The 21,318-nt window shown below is 52.2% G+C and overlaps 1 protein-coding gene across 11 annotated transcripts in view; it reads left to right on the top strand.

The window, feature by feature from the left end:
- Tspan9 (tetraspanin 9) overlaps window positions 1-21,318 on the top strand; it is a 181,671-nt gene that overhangs the window by 88,013 nt on the left and 72,340 nt on the right. For 7 of the 11 annotated variants that reach the window (XM_006237498.5, XM_006237495.5, XM_006237494.5 and 4 more), the window contains one exon: window positions 19,831-19,910. The exons of 3 other annotated variants lie outside the window; for them this stretch is intronic. In XM_006237498.5, coding sequence (XP_006237560.1) covers window positions 19,848-19,910 — 63 coding nt within the window. In that variant the 5' untranslated portion in view covers window positions 19,831-19,847. 11 annotated transcript variants of the gene reach the window in all.

Genomic DNA, 21,318 nt, shown 5'->3' with positions numbered 1-21,318 from the left:
TAAGTGCATTTTTTCACATAGTTTGAGACACGGAGAAGGAGCCGTGTCTAGGCTGAGGGCACAGCACAGGTAGGACTCTGCCCCAACCACGATCTGCGTGTGACTCTGTCTTTGGAGGGTGGGCTTAGCTTGTGGGTAGGGGCCAGTGATCTTTCTGGCTACAGGGCTGCGGATCTGATGGACAGTTGTGGAGATATTCTGTGGCTCCCACCTGCCTTACACCCCATCGCACAGAGGTCTGGTTGCTCACCCTCTGATGTGGTTTCTCCTGGGAGGACGGAGGAATGAGAGTTATTCTGTCGCTTTTTATGCAGAGGAATGTGTGATTTGAACAATGCTGAGCTTGGAATGCCCTGGATTCCTCTGATGACGCTGGCATTAGACAGGACCCATCAGGGACTGGAAATAGGCTGTGGAGTCTGGGGAGATCCATTTGTTTGTGGCAACCCCAAAGCCATCATCCTGCCTCATCCTGGAACCAGGGATGCCACAGACAGGAAGGCACCTCCCAAAGTCATCTAGGAAGGAAGGGACTGCGAACAGCCATGCAGGGTAAATTACACACCCTGACACTTGGCTGTGCGTACCCCAGGTGGGGCAGGCTCAGCTGGCCTAGGGTTGCAGCTAACACCTGCTTGGGTCACCTGTTCCTGTCCTTAACAGTGTCCCTCTGCAGGCTTCCTATTGCATTTGAAGCCTGTTCTTCTCTTCTGCCCTGAATAAAGCAAGGGGTGAGACCATCGTCCTTCAGTGTGGAGCCTTGGGACTCACGAGGGTATGATGTTTCCCTTCTGTTTTGGAGACCCAGTGGGAGGTTCCGTCTGCACCACACAGATGAGGCAGGCAGCTGAATGGAATTTGTAAGGGATAAAATATTGGCTCAATTTGGAATTGGTTTTCTGTAATCCAATAGATCACAAAGGTGTAGTTCTGTGCGGAGCTCACGTCATAGGTTTTTAAAAGCCAGCTTTGATTTGTTTCAGCAGTCAGGCGGTGAATCCCTGAGTGAAGAGTCCGGGTTATATATTGTGCACTGGAGAGCCGCGGCCCTGCAGGAAAGCACCCGAAGTGCAGATTCCTAACTGGAGCCTGCAGCTGCCACGGGGTCAGATAGCCTAGGGACACCTTTCCACAGCTATGATTCCTTTCTTCTCTTGGTGTGCCTAACTTCTTGGCATTCATTAAACTCACTGCCATCTTTGAGAGTGAATCCCCAGGTATTTCCTGCGGCTGGGTCAACCTTCCTGGCCAGGTGTGGCCCTGCAGGAGGCAACCAGCTCAGAATTTAATGTCTGAAAAGTATACACTCCAGTGGGCCATCAACCCATGTTCACGGACTCTCTTGTGTGTGATCCATGTCTCTACAGAGGTGCAGGGGCTACTTCCCAAACTCTATGATTTCTCTCTCTCTCTCTCTCTCTCTCTCTCTCTCTCTCTCTCTCTCTCTCTTTCTCTCTCTCACTCTCTCTCTCTCACACACACACAGCTATGATAAAAAAACCTCATGAAATAATTATTTAAATTTTAAAACTATATTATTATTAATTATTGTGCATGTGCAAGTGTGCATGCACACACTTGCCAGAGCAGGAGTGTGGAGGTCAGAGGACAACTCTGTGGACACAGTTCCCACTATTTATCTTGAATAGATTCTGGGGATCAAGTTCAGGTCACCAGGCTTGTGTGGCAAGTGTCTTTGCCCACAGAGCCATCTCACTGGCTCCTCATGGGAAGATTTTTTTTAAATCCTTACTATGTGACTGTGGTCTCTGTTCTCCCATCCCCATCTGCTCCATTGCCAGGAGTGGGGATCCAGCAGACACAGGCACCAGGATCCAAATCCGTGTACTTGTTCTGTTTCCCCAAAAGTTCTCTGCTGACCCACTCAACTACTTCGGTAGCCCCTGAACGGGGTTGAAAAGCACTGATCAGGGGTCGCTGACAACTTAGAGCAGACAGAGACAGTGAGCATAGGCATCCCTCCGGGTCACAGCATAGGCCCAGTCAGTGTAGCTCAGGTTCTTCACAGTCATTGGCGCTCTTGGAGTGAGCGTCTGTCAGCCCTGTGTCTTCTAGGGAGGCCCCTCTCGTCAGTATCCTCACACCGTCTCTCCGAAAGAGACTGGGTCTCAAGTCAAACACGGCTCCTTCCGTGGGTTGATTGAGAGTTATCATTTATAAAAGTGCAGTCAGAGCCCCGACTTGTGCTTCCACTAGTTCAGCCACATTCATTGAGAGTTTTTAGGGTCTAACACATCAGCACACTGAATAAATCAGCAAATTCAGGTTTGGGAGTTAGAGGCTTATAGAGCCCACATCGCCCTGCCCTCAAGAAGCCTTGTTTGGAAAGGAGACACAAGGCACTACAGCAGGAAAAGTGCCATCACAGAGAACCTGGCTAGCCCAACTAGAAGGAATTCAGAAGGGGAGGAACCAAGCAAGGAGGAGGTGAGGTTTGAGTTGGGTCTTGAAACTCACATAGGAGTTTGATTGGAAGAACTTGCCAGACTATAGGAATGTACTCAAGGAATAAAAGCAGTGATTTTTAATTAATGACCAAATTTGTCTCAGAAAGACAAGTGTAAAGGCTCGTGTAGGAGAAGGCAATGAGAGAGTTAGGGATGGGGACCTGGGGGAGAGCAAGCAGGGTATCCAGTTGGGTCATGGAGTGTGACCAGGGAATGGTGGTCAGGGAGAGGGCGGGCTGGATTCTAGGCTTGGGGGCTTGCTTGGGTGTGCGCGCAGCGGGCTGAGGGAGAAGCATCTGCGTTCTCTCCGGATGTCCAGTTAAGAGAGCTTGTTGATCTTCATGTTCTGTCAGTGAAGGGAAGAGAAGTAAACTCAGTGTTGCGACTCATGTCTTTCCAGTTAAAGCCTGATACCTGTATAGGAGTTGGGCTCTGGAAGGAACATATTCCATGAGGCAAACCAGTGATAATTAGAATGAAAACAATCCCCACTACTTATTAACTGTAGTTTGTACCATGCACTGACTCAGGTGCCTTTGGCATGTAGATCACCAATCCACACTGTGAGGAACTTACTGTGACTTCAGCTAAGGAAGCTGGGAAACTTTAAGAGCAGAGCTGGGACTTGACCGCTGATGTGACTGATTTGTACGTCACACACACCCTTCCTAAAGAGGAAGCAGAGGCAGGCAGGTGGGGCTCAGTCACAAGGTGTTGTGACAGTGGGAACTGAGCTATTCCAGCAAAGCGCGTGCAGAGTATAAGTGCTGCCTCTCTGCCTGTGCTCTGGGATTTCTGGAGAGGGGAGTGAGGGTAAATAAGTGTACCATGAGCCTGTTACATCCTAGGACAGCTCAGCAGGGAGGCGGGCTTGATGCCCAGCCTTGTCTTCAGGAAAACTGAAGACCACAGGGGTGAAGTGACACCATCACATGCAGAACCTAGATTCAAATGTGAGTGTCCCAGCCCCACCCACTGTGGCCTTCCCTCTGTCTCCACTGCCTCTCCAGAAGATCCATCCATTTTATGACCTGACTTACTTTCCCCCCACATTCTGTCCACCCACCCCCTTGGCTGAATCTGCCTGGTTCCCCATGATGTCTATTTGTGGCTGAACTTAAAACAAGCCACAGCCAGAATCTAAGTTGACTGAGTGGTTCTTGTCACCGTTGGCACACATGATTTGTGTGTTTGTGTGTTGGAAGCCTGCGTGCCTTAGAGGGCCACAGTAGGGCCTTGAAGTCTCTATGGAGGGATTGGGTGTGGTAAGGAATGGACTGGGTTTTTGGCAACTTGGACCTGGTGGAGAAGCTGTGGGCTCTAGAGCCTTGGCCTCTGATCTGCCAGCCCCTCCTGCCCAAAGAAAGGGGTGCAGATGTGGGAAGTTAATTACTCAATTAATTCTAACAGCTCAGATGACTGCCGCTCAGGAGATGATCTGCTGATGGGATGCGGAAACTGCTCATTTGCTAATTCTAGTAACTGACAGAAGATGGAAACTTTGGGGGCTGGGAGGCAGGAGTGCCGTCAGTGTACCCCCGGGGTTCCTTGGACCATGGTGTGATAGAGTGTCAACCTTGTTGGACTTAAGGGAAGGAGTCACTTACCCACTTCTGTCTTTCTTCCCATGATATCTTGCTCCTTAGAATTTGCTTTAGACCAGTTGGTTGGGTTCCATCCATCCACCATCCATCCATCCATCCATCCTTCCTTCCTTCCATCCATCCATGCTTGCTGACTAGTGGTACATGATGAGGGTGTGGTAGATGCTAAGGGACACTTGTAGTGACCTGTTCCCTGCAGCTGACAGTCACCTGCAGTCATTGTTCCCTCCTGGGCTGTCTAGGTAATCAGTTACCTTGGGATAGTGCAGGAGGAGCTGCAAAGAAGATCTTTAATTGGGTCATCAGCCGGAGGAACCTCCATGCCAAGGGACAGTGGGATGACTGAAGCTGAGAATTGGGGCAGGTTGGTAGAGAACTTAGTGAAAGTATGTGATTACCTCTGTGGCCAGACTGTCCAGGATGGAGCTGAGTTAGAGGCAGGAGGAAAATCAGAGCAGTGTGGCTATAGATAGATGATGTCTGAGATCAGATTGAAAGCTACCTGGGCTTATGTTGAGTATTGTGTTCATCTCCTCTGCTGATCTTTGGCAGGGGTTAGAGTGTATGGAAAAGTGAGAGGAGAGGTCAGGGGCCCTGAGATGGTCCCCTGGTAAGCCGGATGGGACGAGGTGAAGGTGGGGTTTGGGGGATCGCACATTGCCTAGGGGGTGGGACTGAGCAAAGTTACTTTGGCAGACATGTCCCTTTTGAAGATGGGAGAAGTTATTATTATTGTTTTTTAATTTATTTTTATTTTAATTATTTCTCTCACATGGTGATACAGTACCTGAAAAAAACAACGTGAGGAAGTCCATCAGGGCAGCGGAAGTGTGGTGGTAGGAGGGTTTAAGACCAGCCCAGCAGGGCTGTAGAGCAGCTGGTTACATAATATCCTCGTCAGGACTAGAGCGGTGGGGCTGGAACCAGACATGGCCCCAGGCCTCCCAGCTAGGCTCCATCTCTCAAAGCTCCACGGTCTCCTGAAGCACTGGCACCAGCTGAGGATCAACTGTTCAGGCCCCTGAGTCCTGGGGGACTTTTCGTCCCCAAGCATAATGGGGTGTAACTTGAGAGGCTGACAGAATGTCTTGAGGTTGCTCTGACCTATGTGCAAACCCCTTGCAGAAGCAGGATGGAGGGTGACAGCGAGGAACTCCTGCCCGTGCACCCACAGCTGCAGAAAGTTCTCTGGAGGTGGTGAAGCATAGCTCCTGCATGTGGGGAGGAGAACCAGTTAGAGCGGGTGCACAGCCTTCTGAGCAGCAACGCTTAAACAGTTGCACATTTTACTGGAAACTTTATTAAGAAAGCTGCCGTGTCAGGGTCCAGCCTCCGGATACTCCAGCTCTAGCCAGAGCAGTGTGTGCCAGGACTTTGCCTATGACGCTCAGGTTCTAAAAGCAGAGGCCTGGGAACCACACTTAAGAGAAACTGCTTAGGAAGCACTCTGCGTTGTGGAGAGTGTTGGACCAGCACTGTTCCAGGTTGAACAGGAGGTGGGTGCTGACTAGTAGGTGATCAGCCTTAGGTGCAGGACTTTTTGCCTGGGAGTGATGGTGTCTGCTGCAGTTACTTCCTGGTACTCTGTGAGGGTCATGCCAGGAAGCGACCTCTGACCAGCATACATCTTCCTATACACAGAGCTGTTGTTCTCATTGCTTGCAAAGTGTCAGCAGATATGTTTAGAAGCGTCTGCCCGGATAGGTTGAAGCCAGGGACGGGAAGGGAGAATACAAGGGCTATTTCCTCAGTCCAGAGAAAGTGAGTCTATTCCTTTAAGGTGCGGGTGGCTGTTTCTGGCTCGAGGTAGACGGTGACAGGGAGCCAAGTCCCAGAGCTCCCTAATTACAGCACCTGCTGGCTATCTCTTCCCTTCTCGCTGGTGCTGATGCTGCTTAAACTTGGCAATTAGAGTTGTAAGATGCTGCTGGTAGCCCCAGGTTTGTGTGACCTGTCCTGCCTGGAGTGATTCTGCTGATGTTCTAAAGCATGAGGTTGGATTGGGGATAGCATGTGTCCAGAGTGCTATCCTTTCTTAAGCTGACTTCCAGTCACTTGGATATGTTTTGGTGGTGCACAGATTGGAATATGGCTGCCATATACTACAGAAGGATGGTGTCATTGTGTGTAATTCTGTGAATGGTAGGGTTTTGTTGAGAAATTCCATTGGTTCCTTGGTTCTGTGGTCTTTATTCCTAGCTTTTGGTGTCCAGTGAGGTCAGAGGACATCACTAAAAATGATAATGACAGAGCTTATCTGTAGACATCACCTTTGGCTTTGGGGAGTATTTAGATGTAATCAACACTTCTCTGTTGAGTGTGGCTATGTACCTGACACAGTGCTGGGAGGGCCTCCATGTTGGGGGGGGGGAATCATTTCAGACATTGTAGAATTTATCTCCTGGGGCTGTTTTTTTATCTGATTCCTGCTGTCTGTCATGACAAGAAAACCGGTGCTGTGCTAGCTTTTGCATCCTGGGAACTGAGGATTTGGAGGGCAGAGCTAGGACGCCTTTTGCTGTGGAGACTGGGGTCACATTCGGAAATGGAATCTGGGTGTGCCTAGGGCAGCCCCTGACTCATGTTCCCATGACCTCTAGGTTGGAAGGTGTGGCCTGGGGGTTTCTGGTCTCCGTAGCAAGGACTGGTGTAAGGGGGTGACTAGTCGCTCTGTAACTCCCAGGTCAGCCCCCTCAGGGAGCCTAGCTTCTCTACCTCCTGTCCCGGCTGGCCGCCTGCTGTGGCTACGTGCTATAGCTGGGCCCTCAGAACTTAAAATAGCACTATGAGTTGTCCGCCTTGCATGTGGGGAGCCTGCCGGAGGCATGATGGCGCAGCTGCTTGGCCTAACCAGAGAGCATTTTGGGGGCTTCGTTTTGGTTCAGAGTAGGGAATGGGGGGGTGTCAAAGTGGCTGGAGGCGTGTAGCTGGCGTCCAGGGGTTCAGAGTGTTTATCTTCTCTGGACCTTTTGAGGCACACATCACCCCGCACCTCAGATTTCCCACTGCAGTTCAGAGGAGGCCTTCAGACTTGGCATCCTGTTTGACCTTTCCTGGCACTGTCTGCTTCTCACGGTTAGCCATATAGAGCCCCATTACAGCCCGAAGGAAGAAAGCAAGTGAAATGCAGAGTTAGGACAGGGGACACCTGCTCAAGGTCCCAGTGGCAGAGCCAGGGCATCTGGGGGTCTCTGCTGAGCAGGAATAACCTGGCATCCTCACCCTAGCTGCCCCATCTAAGAAAATCAAGATGATACCTAAGGGAAACCACCTCCAGGCCTGCCTGCCTTCATCCATTGATGCAGAAAAATGTGCAGACCCCACCTGCCACCACCCCCACCCTGTGACCCCCATGCACACATGTAGAACTCTATTCTTGGCTGTGGCAATGTGGCAGTGAATGAGACAGACATACATCCCTGGCCCTCTAAAGGTGGTTTCTAGTGGGTTGACAACATAAACAATTTCTGTGGTAAAAATATATGTTCCCTTGTGTTTGGGAGATAAGCGGAAAGGAGGAAGGAGAACGTGGTAAGAGTGTGCTGGGAACGTCCTGGAGAAGGGACAGCTGAATGAAGGTTAAGGGACAGGCAGATTGTCGGTGTAGAAATCTGAGGAAAGAATACTCGAGTAGACTGAACACCTAGGCTGAATTCAGGCTCTGAAGTAAGAGAACAGAGTAGGTGATGTGGCCAGAGTGAGGGGTGAGGGGAGGGGGAGAGATTGATCGATTTTTCTAAGAACTTCATCTTTTACTCTGGGGGCAGCAGGAAGCTGTAGGGTTTTGCACAGAGCAATGACTTGGCCTGCCTCAAGGGATGGGATTACTGCAGTTGTCTTTCTGGTGTTTGTGGTCTCTGTGAGGAGACCCCAGTGGACCGAGAAAGCTCCCTGCTCTGTTCTCTCTGTGCCTTGTTCAGCCTCCATCACTAAGCCCCAAATTCCAACCACTGAGACATTCACGCTGGGGGGAGGGCCCTGGGTGGGGCTGGGTTTGGTACAGAGGTTTGCTGAAGTCTGTTAGATGGCCAATTGAGAGCTTCACAGGAAGTAATAAGGGAATTTGCCAGCGGGTATTAAATGATGGACTTTTGCACTTGGCTGTGGCGGCCATTGGTAAGCATTGTGGATCAGGGCTTTCCCCACCCGCTGGTTGGGGAAACTTAGTATCTGTTGCACTTTCATTATCTCTACTCCACTGGACCATGGTTTTGGAGGACAGGGCCTGTCTTTGCTTTCATTTGGCAAAGTGTCTGTGTTTGTGGTCTGTGAAGTGTGAAAGGGAAGGGGAGCACTGATGGAGGTGAGAGGGGAGCACTGATGGAGGTGAGAGGGGAGCACTGGATGGAGGTGAGAGGGGAGCACTGGATGGAGGTGAGAGGGGAGCACTGATGGAGGTGAGAGGGGAGCACTGATGGAGGTGAATGGGGAGCACTGATGGAGGTGAAGGGGAGCACTGGATGGAGGTGAGAGGGGAGCACTGATGGAGGTGAGAGGGGAGTACTGGATGGAGGTGAGAGGGGAGCACTGATGGAGGTGAGAGGGGAGCATTGATGGAGGTGAAGGGGAGTACTGGATGGAGGTGAGGGGGAGCACTGATGGAGGTGAAGGGGAGTACTGGATGGAGGTGAGAGGGGAGCACTGATGGAGGTGAAGGGGAGTACTGGATGGAGGTGAGAGGGGAGCACTGATGGAGATGAAGGGGAGCACTGATGGAGGTGAGAGGGGAGCACTGATGGAGGTGAAGGGGAGTACTGGATGGAGGTGAGAGGGGAGCACTGATGGAGGTGAGAGGGGAGCACTGATGGAGGTGAGAGGGGAGCACTGATGGAGGTGAGAGGGGAGCACTGATGGAAGTGAAGGGGAGAACTGGATGGAGGTGAGGAAGGTGGTGTTCGGGGTGAGCAGTGGTGTTTCCCAAGATAGACAGGCTGTGTGTGTCCCATGAGGTTGCAGTGTATGTGGAAATTACACAGTTGTCCTAGCTTGATAATCCTAATGGAGGATTGCTTCTCTCACCCCAGCTTCTTTCCTTTCCTTTGTTCTTCTGTGTGTGTGTGTGTGCAGGGTAGGTATGAAGTTCGCCTCAGTTCGGGCCAGCCTTGTATTCAAAAGCACAGCCTAATGCTGTTCTCAGATAAAACTGCTAGATCTGTTTTAGAAGTCAGAGGACGTAGATTCCACCCGGCTCTACGAACTCATTTCTCATTTAGAACTTGGGATATATTCCCTGCTTATCTTGCAGGGGTCTGGTGTGAGGATCAGATATGATCAAAAGTATGAGAGTCCCTTAAAAAGAACGAGTCCTAAAAAATGTTGCTTTTGCTCATGCCATCTCAGCATTGGGACTCCCCCTCCCTCTGCGTTCCTCCCGATAGGGTGTTGTACAAACCTCCCCCACAACCCACTTTTCCTTGTGGCCTTCTTCCCCTCTGAGCAGGGCCTCTTAGCACTCACAGTGGACATCTGCTGTCCTCTCTTCCCCAAGGAAGAGACTGAGCAAGGATGCTCCCTGATGACACCGAGGTGGCGAACCCAGGACTCTGTGGGTGCTGAGGAACTCAAATGGCCCAATTAACTTATGTGAGGTCTCCTTTGTTTCTGTCACACTCCTCTGACATGCCAGTCGGCTGAATGGTAGTCCTGAAGAACAGTGCCTTCTAGTAGATAAAAAAATTCCCAGATCCTCTGTCCTTTATCATCACACCCAGTTTCATTACATGGATAAGAAAATAAAAGTGTGTTTATTCATCTATCTAGCCATCCATCCATCCATCCATCCGTCCACCCATCCACCCACTGCATGCCCTGTGCTCAGAGAACTGCAAGTCCTCTGCCTGGGTAGCCTGGACAGCAACTAAGGCCCTGATTCTTCTATCTGGCTCTCAGTCTCGGTGTGCTTGCTTCAAGCCCATCTCTTGAGGAGGCAGATGGGGTGTGGGCACCATTGTTGAAAGACGGATAATGATAGGTCAAGGTTTTAGTCCCATGCAGGCCTGGGTAGTAGGAGGAGGGAGATGGCTATGCAGTGCCTGTCCCTGCTAGGTCTAACCAACCATGGGTGTGGCTGGCATTTCTCTGGCAACAGTAGGGTCAGGGCGGAGCAGGTGTGCACTGGTGTGGTCTGGCTAGGATATTAGATGACCTCTTGAGTCCGGGGCTTGAGGGGTGAGTAATGCACGGCCACCTGGACACACCGAGGCTCACAGAGGCCAGGATGGGCATTTGACCTCTTTCATACTTTCTGGAGATGCCTGGATCTAGAGGTGGTTATAGATGCATGGTGTGCAGAGGGGAGGACAGATGTGGGGAGGGATCCATTGAAGTAAAGGCACACCAGGCAGGCAGTGGAGAGTATTGTGGGTGTCACAGATATACATGCATGATGACTCTGTCCTGGGACAATGACACTCAGCAATTGGCAGAATGAGTAAGGAGGAGACCTAGAGGCAGGGAGCCCGGGCAGGAGCCTGGTAGGTGGAGGGCCCTAAGAGGGAGGGAGCCTGGGCAGGAGCCTGGTAGGTGGAGGGCCCTAAGAGGGAGGGAGCTTGTGGCAGGGAATGCATGTGTGCCTATGCCTTCAGAGTGGCGTGTGTGCGTGCTCACAGAACTTGCACTCTGGGCATGTGTGGAGGAAGTGTAGCATAGTGGGTCAAGATTGGGCATATGTCCAGTTTGATTGGGTGACAACTGGGATGAATTTCTGTTGACTCAATCTAAACTTTGGGACTTTCTAGAGCTGCTGGAGGTTTTGTAGCCCAGATGGCCAAGGAAAGGGTGTGGCCTGTGGATGTTTTCACCTCAAGTATCTTGACATGAGGAAAGATGTTTGGAGGTTTTGGGAGGACTGAGTGCTTTCCAGATGAACTTCCAGAGCTGGAGTGACTTGAACCAGCCTGAAGAGGGAGGGGAGAAAGAACCAAAGGATAGCTCCTCCTTACATCCTTTTTCTTAGAGTGACCCCAGAGGTTCTGAGACCCTACAGTGACTTATGTACTGTGAAATGCATGAGTCCTCAGACATGCAGCAAGGAGGCCCACACTTAGCTCCGTTAGTCCTTCAGTGGAGATGAACACACATGCCTCTGATGGGTGCTGAGCAGGTCAGACATCTGGGTACACTCTCATCTTCTTAGCTGTAGAGCATTGCCAAGTGCTTCTGTGCCGTCTCTCCCAGGTGACTCCAGCACCAGCCCTGTAGCCTCCAGGCACAGTGGAGGGAAACAGGGGTGAGGGACAGGAGACAGTAGCCCCTGAAGTCAGCAGAAGGTCCCAGCTGTAAGGCCAGCTCACTGGCAGGCTGGATGCTGGGTCAGAGAGCACTGCCCCAGCCCGCAAGTCTCTGTCCTCCATGCAGTGGTTTGGGAATATTAGATTTGCTGGGTCAGTAAATTTCCGCTAGTGCATGGCAATAAACCTCTGGCTTCATCACACTTGCCTGTGTCGGACCGTGTGCCTTATCTCATCCTTCCGAAGCCACCTGCCCTCCTTGATAAGTACTAATAACAAATGCTTGCTTTCTTTCTCCTCTGCCTCCTGGGACGGAATGGTCCAGTATGGCCACGTGTGGAGCTGCAGGTCCATCTGCCCGTCCACTACAATGCCCCTGTTCCAGGCCTTTCTAGAGGATCCAACAGGGAGGTGATTGATTGAGTTGAGGATGAAAGAAGGGCCAGGCTGGGGTTTCTCCTGGGAAATGTCTTAAAGAGCTGAGTGCTTGTAGGGACAAAGAGGATGCTTGCTCCCAGCAGGTCACAGATCGAGAGAGTTAGGCAAGACCAGGAAACTGAGCTTTAACTCTGAAGTCTCTCTGGGGTCTGTTGCCCACGGGACTGTGGGCATGAGCAAGTCAGCGTGCCAAGGAAATGAGGTTACAGGTAAGGGAGCAGCTGGGAGGAGAGAAGGAGGGTAATTGGTTGGGACTGTACTCCAGGAAAAGCGTGTGCTAGAGCTGGTGACAGGAGGAGAAGGGACATGCGGACTCTTGATGCCCTTCTGGCCTCCTGTGCTCCAATCTCAGGCCCATTCTTATTCATTTTAGTCTCAGCCAGCACTTGGTGGCCAGCATGCAGTGTGCACCCCACCTCTGCTCCACGGAAACTTTACTCAGTGCTTTTCCTCCCAGGCGCTCTTCCGCCTGCCTATCCCCTACCTACCTCCTTCCACATTTGTAAGCTCCATACAGAGACTGCCAGTCCAGCGTTCGTGGTTTGTAGCTGAGGAACTGACTGGGCAGTGGCAGGCTCCCACCCCCCGCCCCTGTGCACACCCTCCTTTGCCTTTGCACTTTTGTGCATTTGCTTCATCAGTTAATTCTAGGCTGGCCTGTGGGTTAGTGCCAGTCCTGGGTGCTGCGTGTGCTGCTGTGGATGTTACAGTGTAACGGGAGAGAACCAGCCCGGAGATTGTCACTTGGAGAAACACATACTTTCAAACTGTGATAATACTATGGGAGAAACAGGCAGATTGTGCTCTGAGGATATAATGGTCAGGGGAGCTTGGCAGCCACAGGTAGGCAACCCAGAAAGCGAGAAGAAAGACCTTTGCAAAGGAGTCCAGAGACTTACTGAGGAGTTGGGTAGAGTCACGCAGTGGATGGTGAAGAGCAGCCAAGAAGAAGGCCCAGCAGGGGCAGAAGCTCAGAGAAGAGGACAGAGCTTAGAGTGTTTACTGTTGCCTGAGACCAGGAGAGAGTGGCTGCGAAGGGTCTGGAGAGACAGGCAGGGTCCATTGGGCTGGACCTTTAAGGCCTTTTTACAAACTTTGAGACAAGATCTCATGCAGCCCAGACTGTCTCAAACTCCCTATGTGGCCAAGGCTGGCCTTGAACTTCTGATCCTTCTATCTCCATCTCTCGAGGGCTGGGGTTACAAGTGTGTACCACCATGCCTGGCTCTTAAATGTTGTTTTAAGAATTTGGATTATCCTAGAACAGCAAACATGTTCACATATGTGTGGTCCACACACATGAGCACACGCTTAGAATGAGACCCCACTGCAGGGGTTAAAGCGGAGAGGCTTTGGTAAGATGATGTGCCTGGAGACAGGAGGGCTCTGCCGGGGGTTGTGAAGGTCCCTGGTTAACACTGAGGTGGCATGGACTACATACAGTGTCTGTAACATCATAGGATGTGGAGAGAGACACTGAGGTAGGATTGGCAGGGAGCAGGGTGAAGTCTGGGGTGAGGAGCTCTGGATTAGACAACGTGCTAAACATCCAGGCCATTCATCAAGAAGGGAAGAGTTGGGTGAGTCAGTCTCTGTGGGGGATGTGAAATCAAAGATGCCCATGGCAGCCACATGGAGAGGATGGACAAGAGGGGCCTTTATTATGTGTACAGGAGAGGGCCAAGTGAACACCCAGGTGCCACCAGCTGTCAGGGGAGAAACTGATGTTCTCAGTCTTAGAAACAAGCTTGCAGGACATTGCATGTTGGCGGTGGGTTGTCTTATTTTTCTCTGTTTAACCGCCGCCTAACAGACAGGGTTGGGAACTCTTATTTACTCTAATAATTACTGTTGACCACCATCATGGTACCCCAGTGCGCTGGGTGTTTTTCGGTGGCCTGACGCTGTGCTGTATATATTACAGTTATACTCATTATCTCAGATTTCTGACTCTACCTGCAGCTTGGAAAGTATGCCCTATCGTCTCAGTGTCCAGCTGGAGAAGTTGAGACACAGGGCAGCTCAGCGCCCATTCTAGCTTCTCTAGGTCTGCTAAGGCCCAAAGCCCAGATAGCTGCACATGGCTCTCCCACTAGATCTGTTCCCTGTCTTTAGGATGGACCAGGTAGCTGGAAACAGCTATGCCTTCTCCATTCTCATTCCCAGATCCTGTCCCAGGTGACTCAGTCCCTAAAGATGTCTGGTGTGAGCTGGTTTTCAGGGGGTGAGGTTGGCTTTGTGACAGTCCCTGTAACTTCGAGGTCATAAACCGAATTTCAGGGCTCATGGCTAGATCAGGAGTGAACTGGTCTACAGCTGTGGTCCCATTTCTCAGGAGCTGAGGTGCCAGAGTTGCCCAGAGACACCAAGCATACCTTGGCCCTCATGCTCCCTCGGTGTGCCGATGTGCATTGGAGGGTCTCTGAATCCTCGTACTTACTTCTGGCATACACCAGCCTCAGCCAGAGGTAGTTTTGCTCTTGAGTTTTGAAGCCTGGCATGTAACCCTATGCCATTCACATGAGTGCTGGGACTGAGTTGCAGACAGAGGTGTCCCTGTGTGCCCTGCCCTTGGAGCTCCTCTGCCAGGCTCCATATACCCAGCACAGGCGGCAGGCCAGGGCAGTCTTGTCTTGCCTTGCTCCTGTCTCTTTTACTTTTCCCACCCTCTGTCTCTGGACCCTTCTTCCAGAATGGCCCTGGGGACCCCTAGGTTAACTTATTGCCATGACATTCAAGGCCATGCTGTGTATTGGGGAGCACATCAGTTAACATCATGATGACCTGTCCACCATCATTTGCTGGGTGTTTCCTGGACTGCCTCATCAGTCTGATGTCCTCAGGTAGCCTCCCTTCCAGGAACAATTCCATAGATTTTGGCTTGGATCCCATCCTTTCGGTGAATGAACTTGGAGCTCAACTGTGTGTAGCTTGGGCATGGTAGCCTTTCTTTTCTTCTAAGCAGCTACCGTGTGGTAGTCACTGTGACAGGTGCTGGGAGCAGGTGTGTGTGTGTGTGTGTGTGTGTGTGTGTGTGTGTGTGTGTGTGTGTATGATGACCAAGTGACCACTACAGGGCTTCGAGGGAAAGAACCACTCTCTAAAAGATGCAGCCCGCCCTGATTTGTAATATGAACTAAACAATTAATTAATCCCTTCTTAGAACTATGAGCCCGCCCACTGAGGCAAACCTTATTTTCATTAGCTTTTAGAAAACACACACACACACACACACACACACACACACACACTTTAAAAAATATCTTTAAACTCTCTTTCCTCCTCCTCCCCCCTTCCTCCTTGCCCTCCCAATCCCCATCACTGTGTAGCCTAGCATGGCCTAGAACTCCCAGTCCTGACCTAGCTTCCCAAGAGCTGGAATAAGTGGAGTAGTGTGTGCCCAACTTCATTTAGCTTCCCACTCTCCACCTCTTCACTGTCATTGGTAGCTCACATTCTGAATCCAAATTCCAGCTGTTTTTTGTTTGTTTGTTTGTTTGTTTGTTTCCTTAGCAAATAGGAGAGTGGCCCCTGTCGCTGTGCCCTGCCTAATGAGTCTCCATGTAGACTTCTAGATGGTGGGCCTCCGGCTACACACGCTCATTCCTGAGTAGTCTGCTTGACAGTTACTCCTACAGCCAAAGATCCCAGTTTGGAGTGTAGGACCTGGGTGAGAACCTGCCCTCTACAGTGCTTGCCCGACTTGTTTATCCTATTTATTCCTAGTCACTGCATGCAATGCCTTGGTTTCCCCTCAAGTCTGGTTTCAAAGCTAAGCTTAGGGCTGTGAAATGCTGCCAACACTCGGTCACATACGGGAGTGGCCAGCGTGGGCCAGAAGGTATACATCTGGTGAGGAAAACATGGGAGACTGAACCTTGTGTCACCTGGAGCCTGGGAAGTTCTTCAGAGGCACAGAGAACTTGGCATTTCCCGGGAAGCCCTCATTTCCTGGCTGCCAGTCAGATCTGGAATGCCGGTTTCTCACATTTACTTTCCTTGCTCTTCTTTGAGAATTCTGTACTTGCTGTGCTCTTTTCTTTTTTCCCTTAAAATAAAAAGCACAAGGAGAGGGAAATCTGGTCTGCATTGTTTGCATGCAAAGAGCCCCGCAAAGGCAGCCAGTGCCTTCAGGCTCTGCTGGACCTGATAAGGTCGGGGGGGGGGGGGGGGGGGGGATTGAGCAGACAGGGAGAGTAGCTTCTAGAATCCCAGATCTACAGAACTGCAGTAGCACAGTCACTGCACGACTTTCACTGTCTCTGTTCCCCCTGCTGCCAGGTGCAGCTTCCTAGGCCTCACGGTGGCCACAGGCCTGGCTGCCTAGGACGTTGCAGAGTACAGCTCTAACTTTCAAGTGCTATACAAAGTAGCTCACGGAATAGCTCCTGTCCTCACCCGGGCCTGTCCCCTCAACTGCTTCCTGAGTGGGCCACACTCAAGTCCTTCTTCCCCCACTCACTTCAAAAAGTCCCAGTCCAAGGCAGGACCGCAGGGCAGCCCCCACTCAGCCTGCTATGTGGGCTCTGCATCACTCCGTTGGACTTCCCTGGGTACAGGTGGAACCAGGTAGAAGGCTGGTTTCCAGAGCTAGCTATCTGGTGGGCTGCTGGAATCCCTGGGTTGTCGCATTCGTGGTATCTATGCTCCAGAACCTGTCCATAGTGACCTGCCTATTGCTAATGGACGGTTTCCTCAAGGGGATGGGTGTGCTCTGGCTCCATCTGCTTTTGTCCTAAGACAGGTAAATTCTCTCTCTCTCTTCCTCACTGTGTTCTTCTGTACTCCCCCCTCTCCATTCTTTAGTACAGCCCTTTGCTGATTACCTGTCCTGTCCAGAGCACTACCTCAGCCATCTTCCTCCCTGTTTTTCTAATTCAGTATCTTTTTACCAAATAACCCAACCCCAAATCGGGACACCCACCCCAGGCTCCCTCTTGTACCTTCTCTACTAGACTGGAAGACTGCCAAGGGTAGCAGTGTTTAAAATCCAAGAGAGGAGGGCACACGGGCTCGGAGAGCACACCCAAGCCTACCGTTTCCTTTCTCATAAGACAGAACGGTCACCACACCTACGTGGTAAGGTCAGCCTGGTGAATGGAAGGGCTGATGAACTGCATTTTCTTATTGGTCTGATAGTGCCTCAGCCAGGTGTCACAGTGAGACTTCACTGTACCTTTGACAAGCGTGACCAGGGGAGCAGGGCTGTGGCACTGGACAGCCGTCTTCTCTTACCTGCCTGTTCACTTGGCTTTCTGGTCCCAAGCGCCAGAGTTATACATTGATTTCTAATCGGATGCAATGATGGGGTAGCCCAGGGGCCAGGGGAGACTGGTGTGACCGGTACAGGTGTGAGCTAGGGAGAAGAGGTGGGAAAAGACTAACCAGGTAGGGGCTAACAAGGGGACCCTCGGGGATACCTCATTCCCCCTGAGGTATAACGGTACCACCTTGTGTTCAGAGCCTGCCTGCTTTGACTAAGGTCTCACCCTTGTTGGTTCACTTCACACATAATACCCCTGTGTATTCCTTAACCCCATACTGACAGGAGGAATGGTGGCCAGCCAGGGGAGAGCAGCTCTCCCGACTCTAGTCTTGCTGGTGGATGCCCCCACCAGAAGTAATGCTAAAAGAGAGAAGTGGTAACCCTGCATCCTGGAGCAGTCAGGTGAGGCTGAAGAGGACAGGAGGAGTTACCTATCCTGGTCACATTGCTTGGTACTCCCACAGGAGCCAGCTACACATTCACTCCTTTTTTTCTGCAGACAATGTCCCAGGACCATTGGTCCCCAAGGAGAGATACTAGTGGTGGTCGTTCACACAGAGCTTTGCTGCAGGGCTCTCTCTGAGTTCAGAAGGGATCTCAGAGTTATCACCTCTACGGTGGGAGTGAGAGGAGTGAAGGTGAAGTCCCTCCAGTTAGAATCACTGCACAGCCACAACCATCTGAGTCTATCTGTGCCTCAAATAACTTCCTGTCCTAACTAGATTTTGTGCTGCCCAAAGGGCAGGCAGTAGCACTCCTGTGTTTCCTCAAGGGCTCCCCCTTGAGGCTTGGGATAGAAGGTTGAGGGTTCCAGGGTAGACACCTCTACCCAAGGAAGGGCAGGGATTCATCCATCTAGCCATCCCTATAGAGTGCCTTCCAGAGGCTAAGCTCCTTGTTAGATGCTGGGAGCCTGGTAAAACTTAGCTCCCACACTGACTCACTGTACAAAGGAGAGAGACTCGGTCTCTGTCGCCCCCCCCCCCCCAGTCTTCTAGTTCTTATCATTTGCAAACCGTGGTGGCCCCAGGTCAGCAATGCAGTCTTCTGCATAAACCCAGGGGAGGCTGTCTTCATTGCAGCTCTCTACAAGAGGAGCAAGGGCTGTTTTGGATGTTCCTCTGGCAGGCACACACCTCCTGTCTCTTCTCTGACCTCTGCTCCTAGAGGACCTGGGTGCGACCAAAAGCATTGCTACCTTGCTCTGTTGCTGGCAAAAGCAGTGCCCAACTTGAGCCGCCCGCCCCTTGCAGCCCGCCGTCCCACTCGGGGAACGCGGAGGCGAGGGCTTGCGCAGCTGCAGGAGTCTTTCGGAGCCGCGCGTGCGTGTGCGCGTGGAGGGGGCAGGGAGGGCGGCGCTCCCCGCAGAGGCCTGAGGGTGCTTTCTTACACCTTGCGTCTCTGCTGCGGTCCCTCTACCGGTGCGCAGTAGCCATTCTCACGTGTGCAAAAGCGTGGTGTGTGTGTGTGTGTGTGTGTGTGTGTGTGTGTGTGTGTGTGTGTGTGTGTGTGTGTCTGTGTGACTGTGTGACTGTGTCTCTGTGTCTCTGTGTCTCTGTGTGTGTATGTGTAAAGGTACTGCTTGGGACCATGTGCCCCAGGCTAGACAGGCCGGATGTTCCGTAGCAGGCGGAGGCCAGCCTGGTAGTGGCCACGTTTCTTTCCCTTCCAAAGCCTTTCTTCCCAGACCTATCGTCTGGGTTCCTTGGGTTCTCGGTACCTCCAGTTTCCCCCCTCTACTCGTGGCCCTTGCTGGGGCAAGAGACCAGTGCTTTCCCATGGAGGTGTTAGTTCATTCCCAGCCACTGAGCCCTTGACATTTAGAAGGGCTCTGGGCACACTAGTTTAGGCACACAAGCCGACCGCTAATCCTATTAAAGATATTGTGTCATTGGGGAGGGGTAGCTGCCCTACCGGAGCCAGGCAGACCTTGAGCCCATTGGTCGGATGCAAAGCAGGGGGCGGGGCCCAGAGCCGGGGGAAGGGGCTCTAGGCGATTTCAGAGTCGAGAGTCAGGGCTGGGATTTCGCAGGGCAAGCCCAGCGGTTGCAGCTGCAGTGGATCCCGAGGCTCTCTGCCGGTGGTGCACCCGGGCAGCCCAGAGCCGGCAGCGGCTCCGCAAAGTCGCGGAGCTAGAGAGGCCGAGTGCCCGCAAAGTGGTGGGGCTCCAGGCTGGAAGAGGCGTGCCTGCGGAGCTTGGATCCCAGCGCCCTTTCGCCTCCAGTGCAGCGTCCGGTCGGTGGTGCAGCCACCCGGGAAAGAGCAGTCAAATTGCAGCCTCCCCAAAGAAGCCTAGTTACGCAGGCGAGCCGGCTCCCCAAGCGTGCTTATAGCGGTGCCGCAGAGCCCTCCCGGGCCAGCGGGCTAAGGCTGGGAGCGGGGCACCGTCCCAGAGACAGTGAACCCCCGGCAGCTGGTTGCTCCGCGAGTGCTCCCCGGTGCAGAGAGGGGGCGTGCGAAGCTCCAACAGCCCGCTCGCTCAGAACCCGAGCCCGACCGGGGTGCCCCCTCCGTCCCATTCTGGGAGAAATGCCCCCCGCCCCTCGTGCTCCCCGGGAACGAGGCGAGCATGGAGAAGTCGAGTAGCGAGGATTCTTCGATCCACCGGAGTCCATCTTTGGACAGCAAGGACTCGGACTTTGCCAAGCCGTCCACCTCTGGCCGCCCGTTCGGCCGCGGCTTCACGGCTGGCGCCTTCTACGGCACCGCGGGTTCGCGGGGTCAGAGCCGCACGGAGGCCGGCATTAAGACTGACAAGTACAATGCGCCCAAAGGCAGCAAGTACGTGGTGTTTTACCTGGACCTGTCCTTTGTGTTCCTCCTAGAATTTAAGAAGTGCAACATGGCCAGGGGCTGTCTCTGCTGCTTGAAGTACATGATGTTCCTCTTCAATTTGATATTCTGGGTAAGTCCTTACTGTTGAGTCTAACGTTGCTCCTTCTCCTTGCTTTCCACACTATGAATATCCTCTACTTTCTCCTCGCTCTATCTTTCCCTTCTCTGCCCTAAGGTAAGTGCTTTTAAAAATTGCAGCACCTCCCACCCCTGCATCTTTCCCCTCTTGTCCATGGCTGAATGGAGACTTCAACTTGTCAGTCTTCCAGGAGAGACATGTTCTGCTCCTAGGAAACTGGTAAAGTTTGCCACTGCCTCCTCCTAAGAAAAGGCACGCTGAAGTACCTGAACCAGGGAACCTGCATCAGTGGGTGTGGGTCAGACCGCGTAGCTGTGCCCCTGTGTCCGTGGGGGACAGAGAAGATGGTTTCTGGGTTGCTTCTGTTGCTCCTGAAAGCAGGAGACCAGTCTAGCATTGTGGGAGTGGGATGGGGGTGTGGAGGCCACAGACTCCTGCTCATTTAGGTGGCTCCCAGGAAGAGGCTATGAGATTGGGGGGGGGGGGGGCACAGGCTGCTGCTTTTGAGGGATTGCTCTGGACTGGGCAGTCAGTAGTTTGGCCACCCTTTCCCAGGCTCCAGGAGGCTCCAGGATGAGGAAAAAGACAAAGGGAGATTCTTGGGTTTTGTTTTTTCTTTTTTAGAGAAAATGTTTATGGATGGGCTGGCTTGGAAATAGCCTCTGTCTGGTGTGATACTGGTGACCGTGCGTGCACAAAGACTTACTAGTTGCACAAACTGGATGAAAACTTAATTCGTATCTGCTTTGGTCCTCACTACTGCCTCCGTCTTTCTTCGCCAGAGCTCAGACTGCTCAGCACAGATGTTTGGCTCATCCCCAGGCCCCGGCCCCATCCGGCCACTGGTTGGAGGCCGGCAGCTGCCAAGCATGGTCCAGGAGGAGCCTGGGGACAGGAAAGAGGCATTCTCAGCGAGCTTGCAAGGCACTAGTGTGCATCTCTTGCAGAGTGATCCACTTTTAAGAAAAACTTTTGGGGGTGTGTATATGGAGGGGGCAACTTTTCTGGAGAAGGGGAAGGAAGCTCCGGGCTTCGAAGGAAGAAGTGTGAGCCTCATCTGCCTTCTGTTCTTTGTTAGAGTCTTGTGTGACCTTGAGTGACTCATGTGCCCCTCAAGATTGGGGCTTCTTCCTCAGTCCCGGCTCTTAGGACGGATGATCTTCTTCACGGTCCTTACTACCTTAGATCTGTGATACCCTAGGGTGCTCTGTGATACCTGAGTGGTCAGTTTCTTTTCCTGTGAGACTGGTCTGAGATGAGGTGGGCGTTTCCATAGCCAGGGGTGGGGGACTAGGGGGAGGGGCACTGTGATCCTTAGTGTTACCTTTCACCTGGCTGGAGTTTTAGGGAAGCTGGGACAGATACTTTGATTCTCTCTCTGGTGATGAGAACCATTGGA

The sequence above is a fragment of the Rattus norvegicus genome, chromosome 4 (assembly GCF_036323735.1).
Source record: "Rattus norvegicus strain BN/NHsdMcwi chromosome 4, GRCr8, whole genome shotgun sequence".
NCBI lineage: Eukaryota > Metazoa > Chordata > Mammalia > Rodentia > Muridae > Rattus > Rattus norvegicus.
This window is presented reverse-complemented; position numbering and strand designations above follow the sequence as displayed.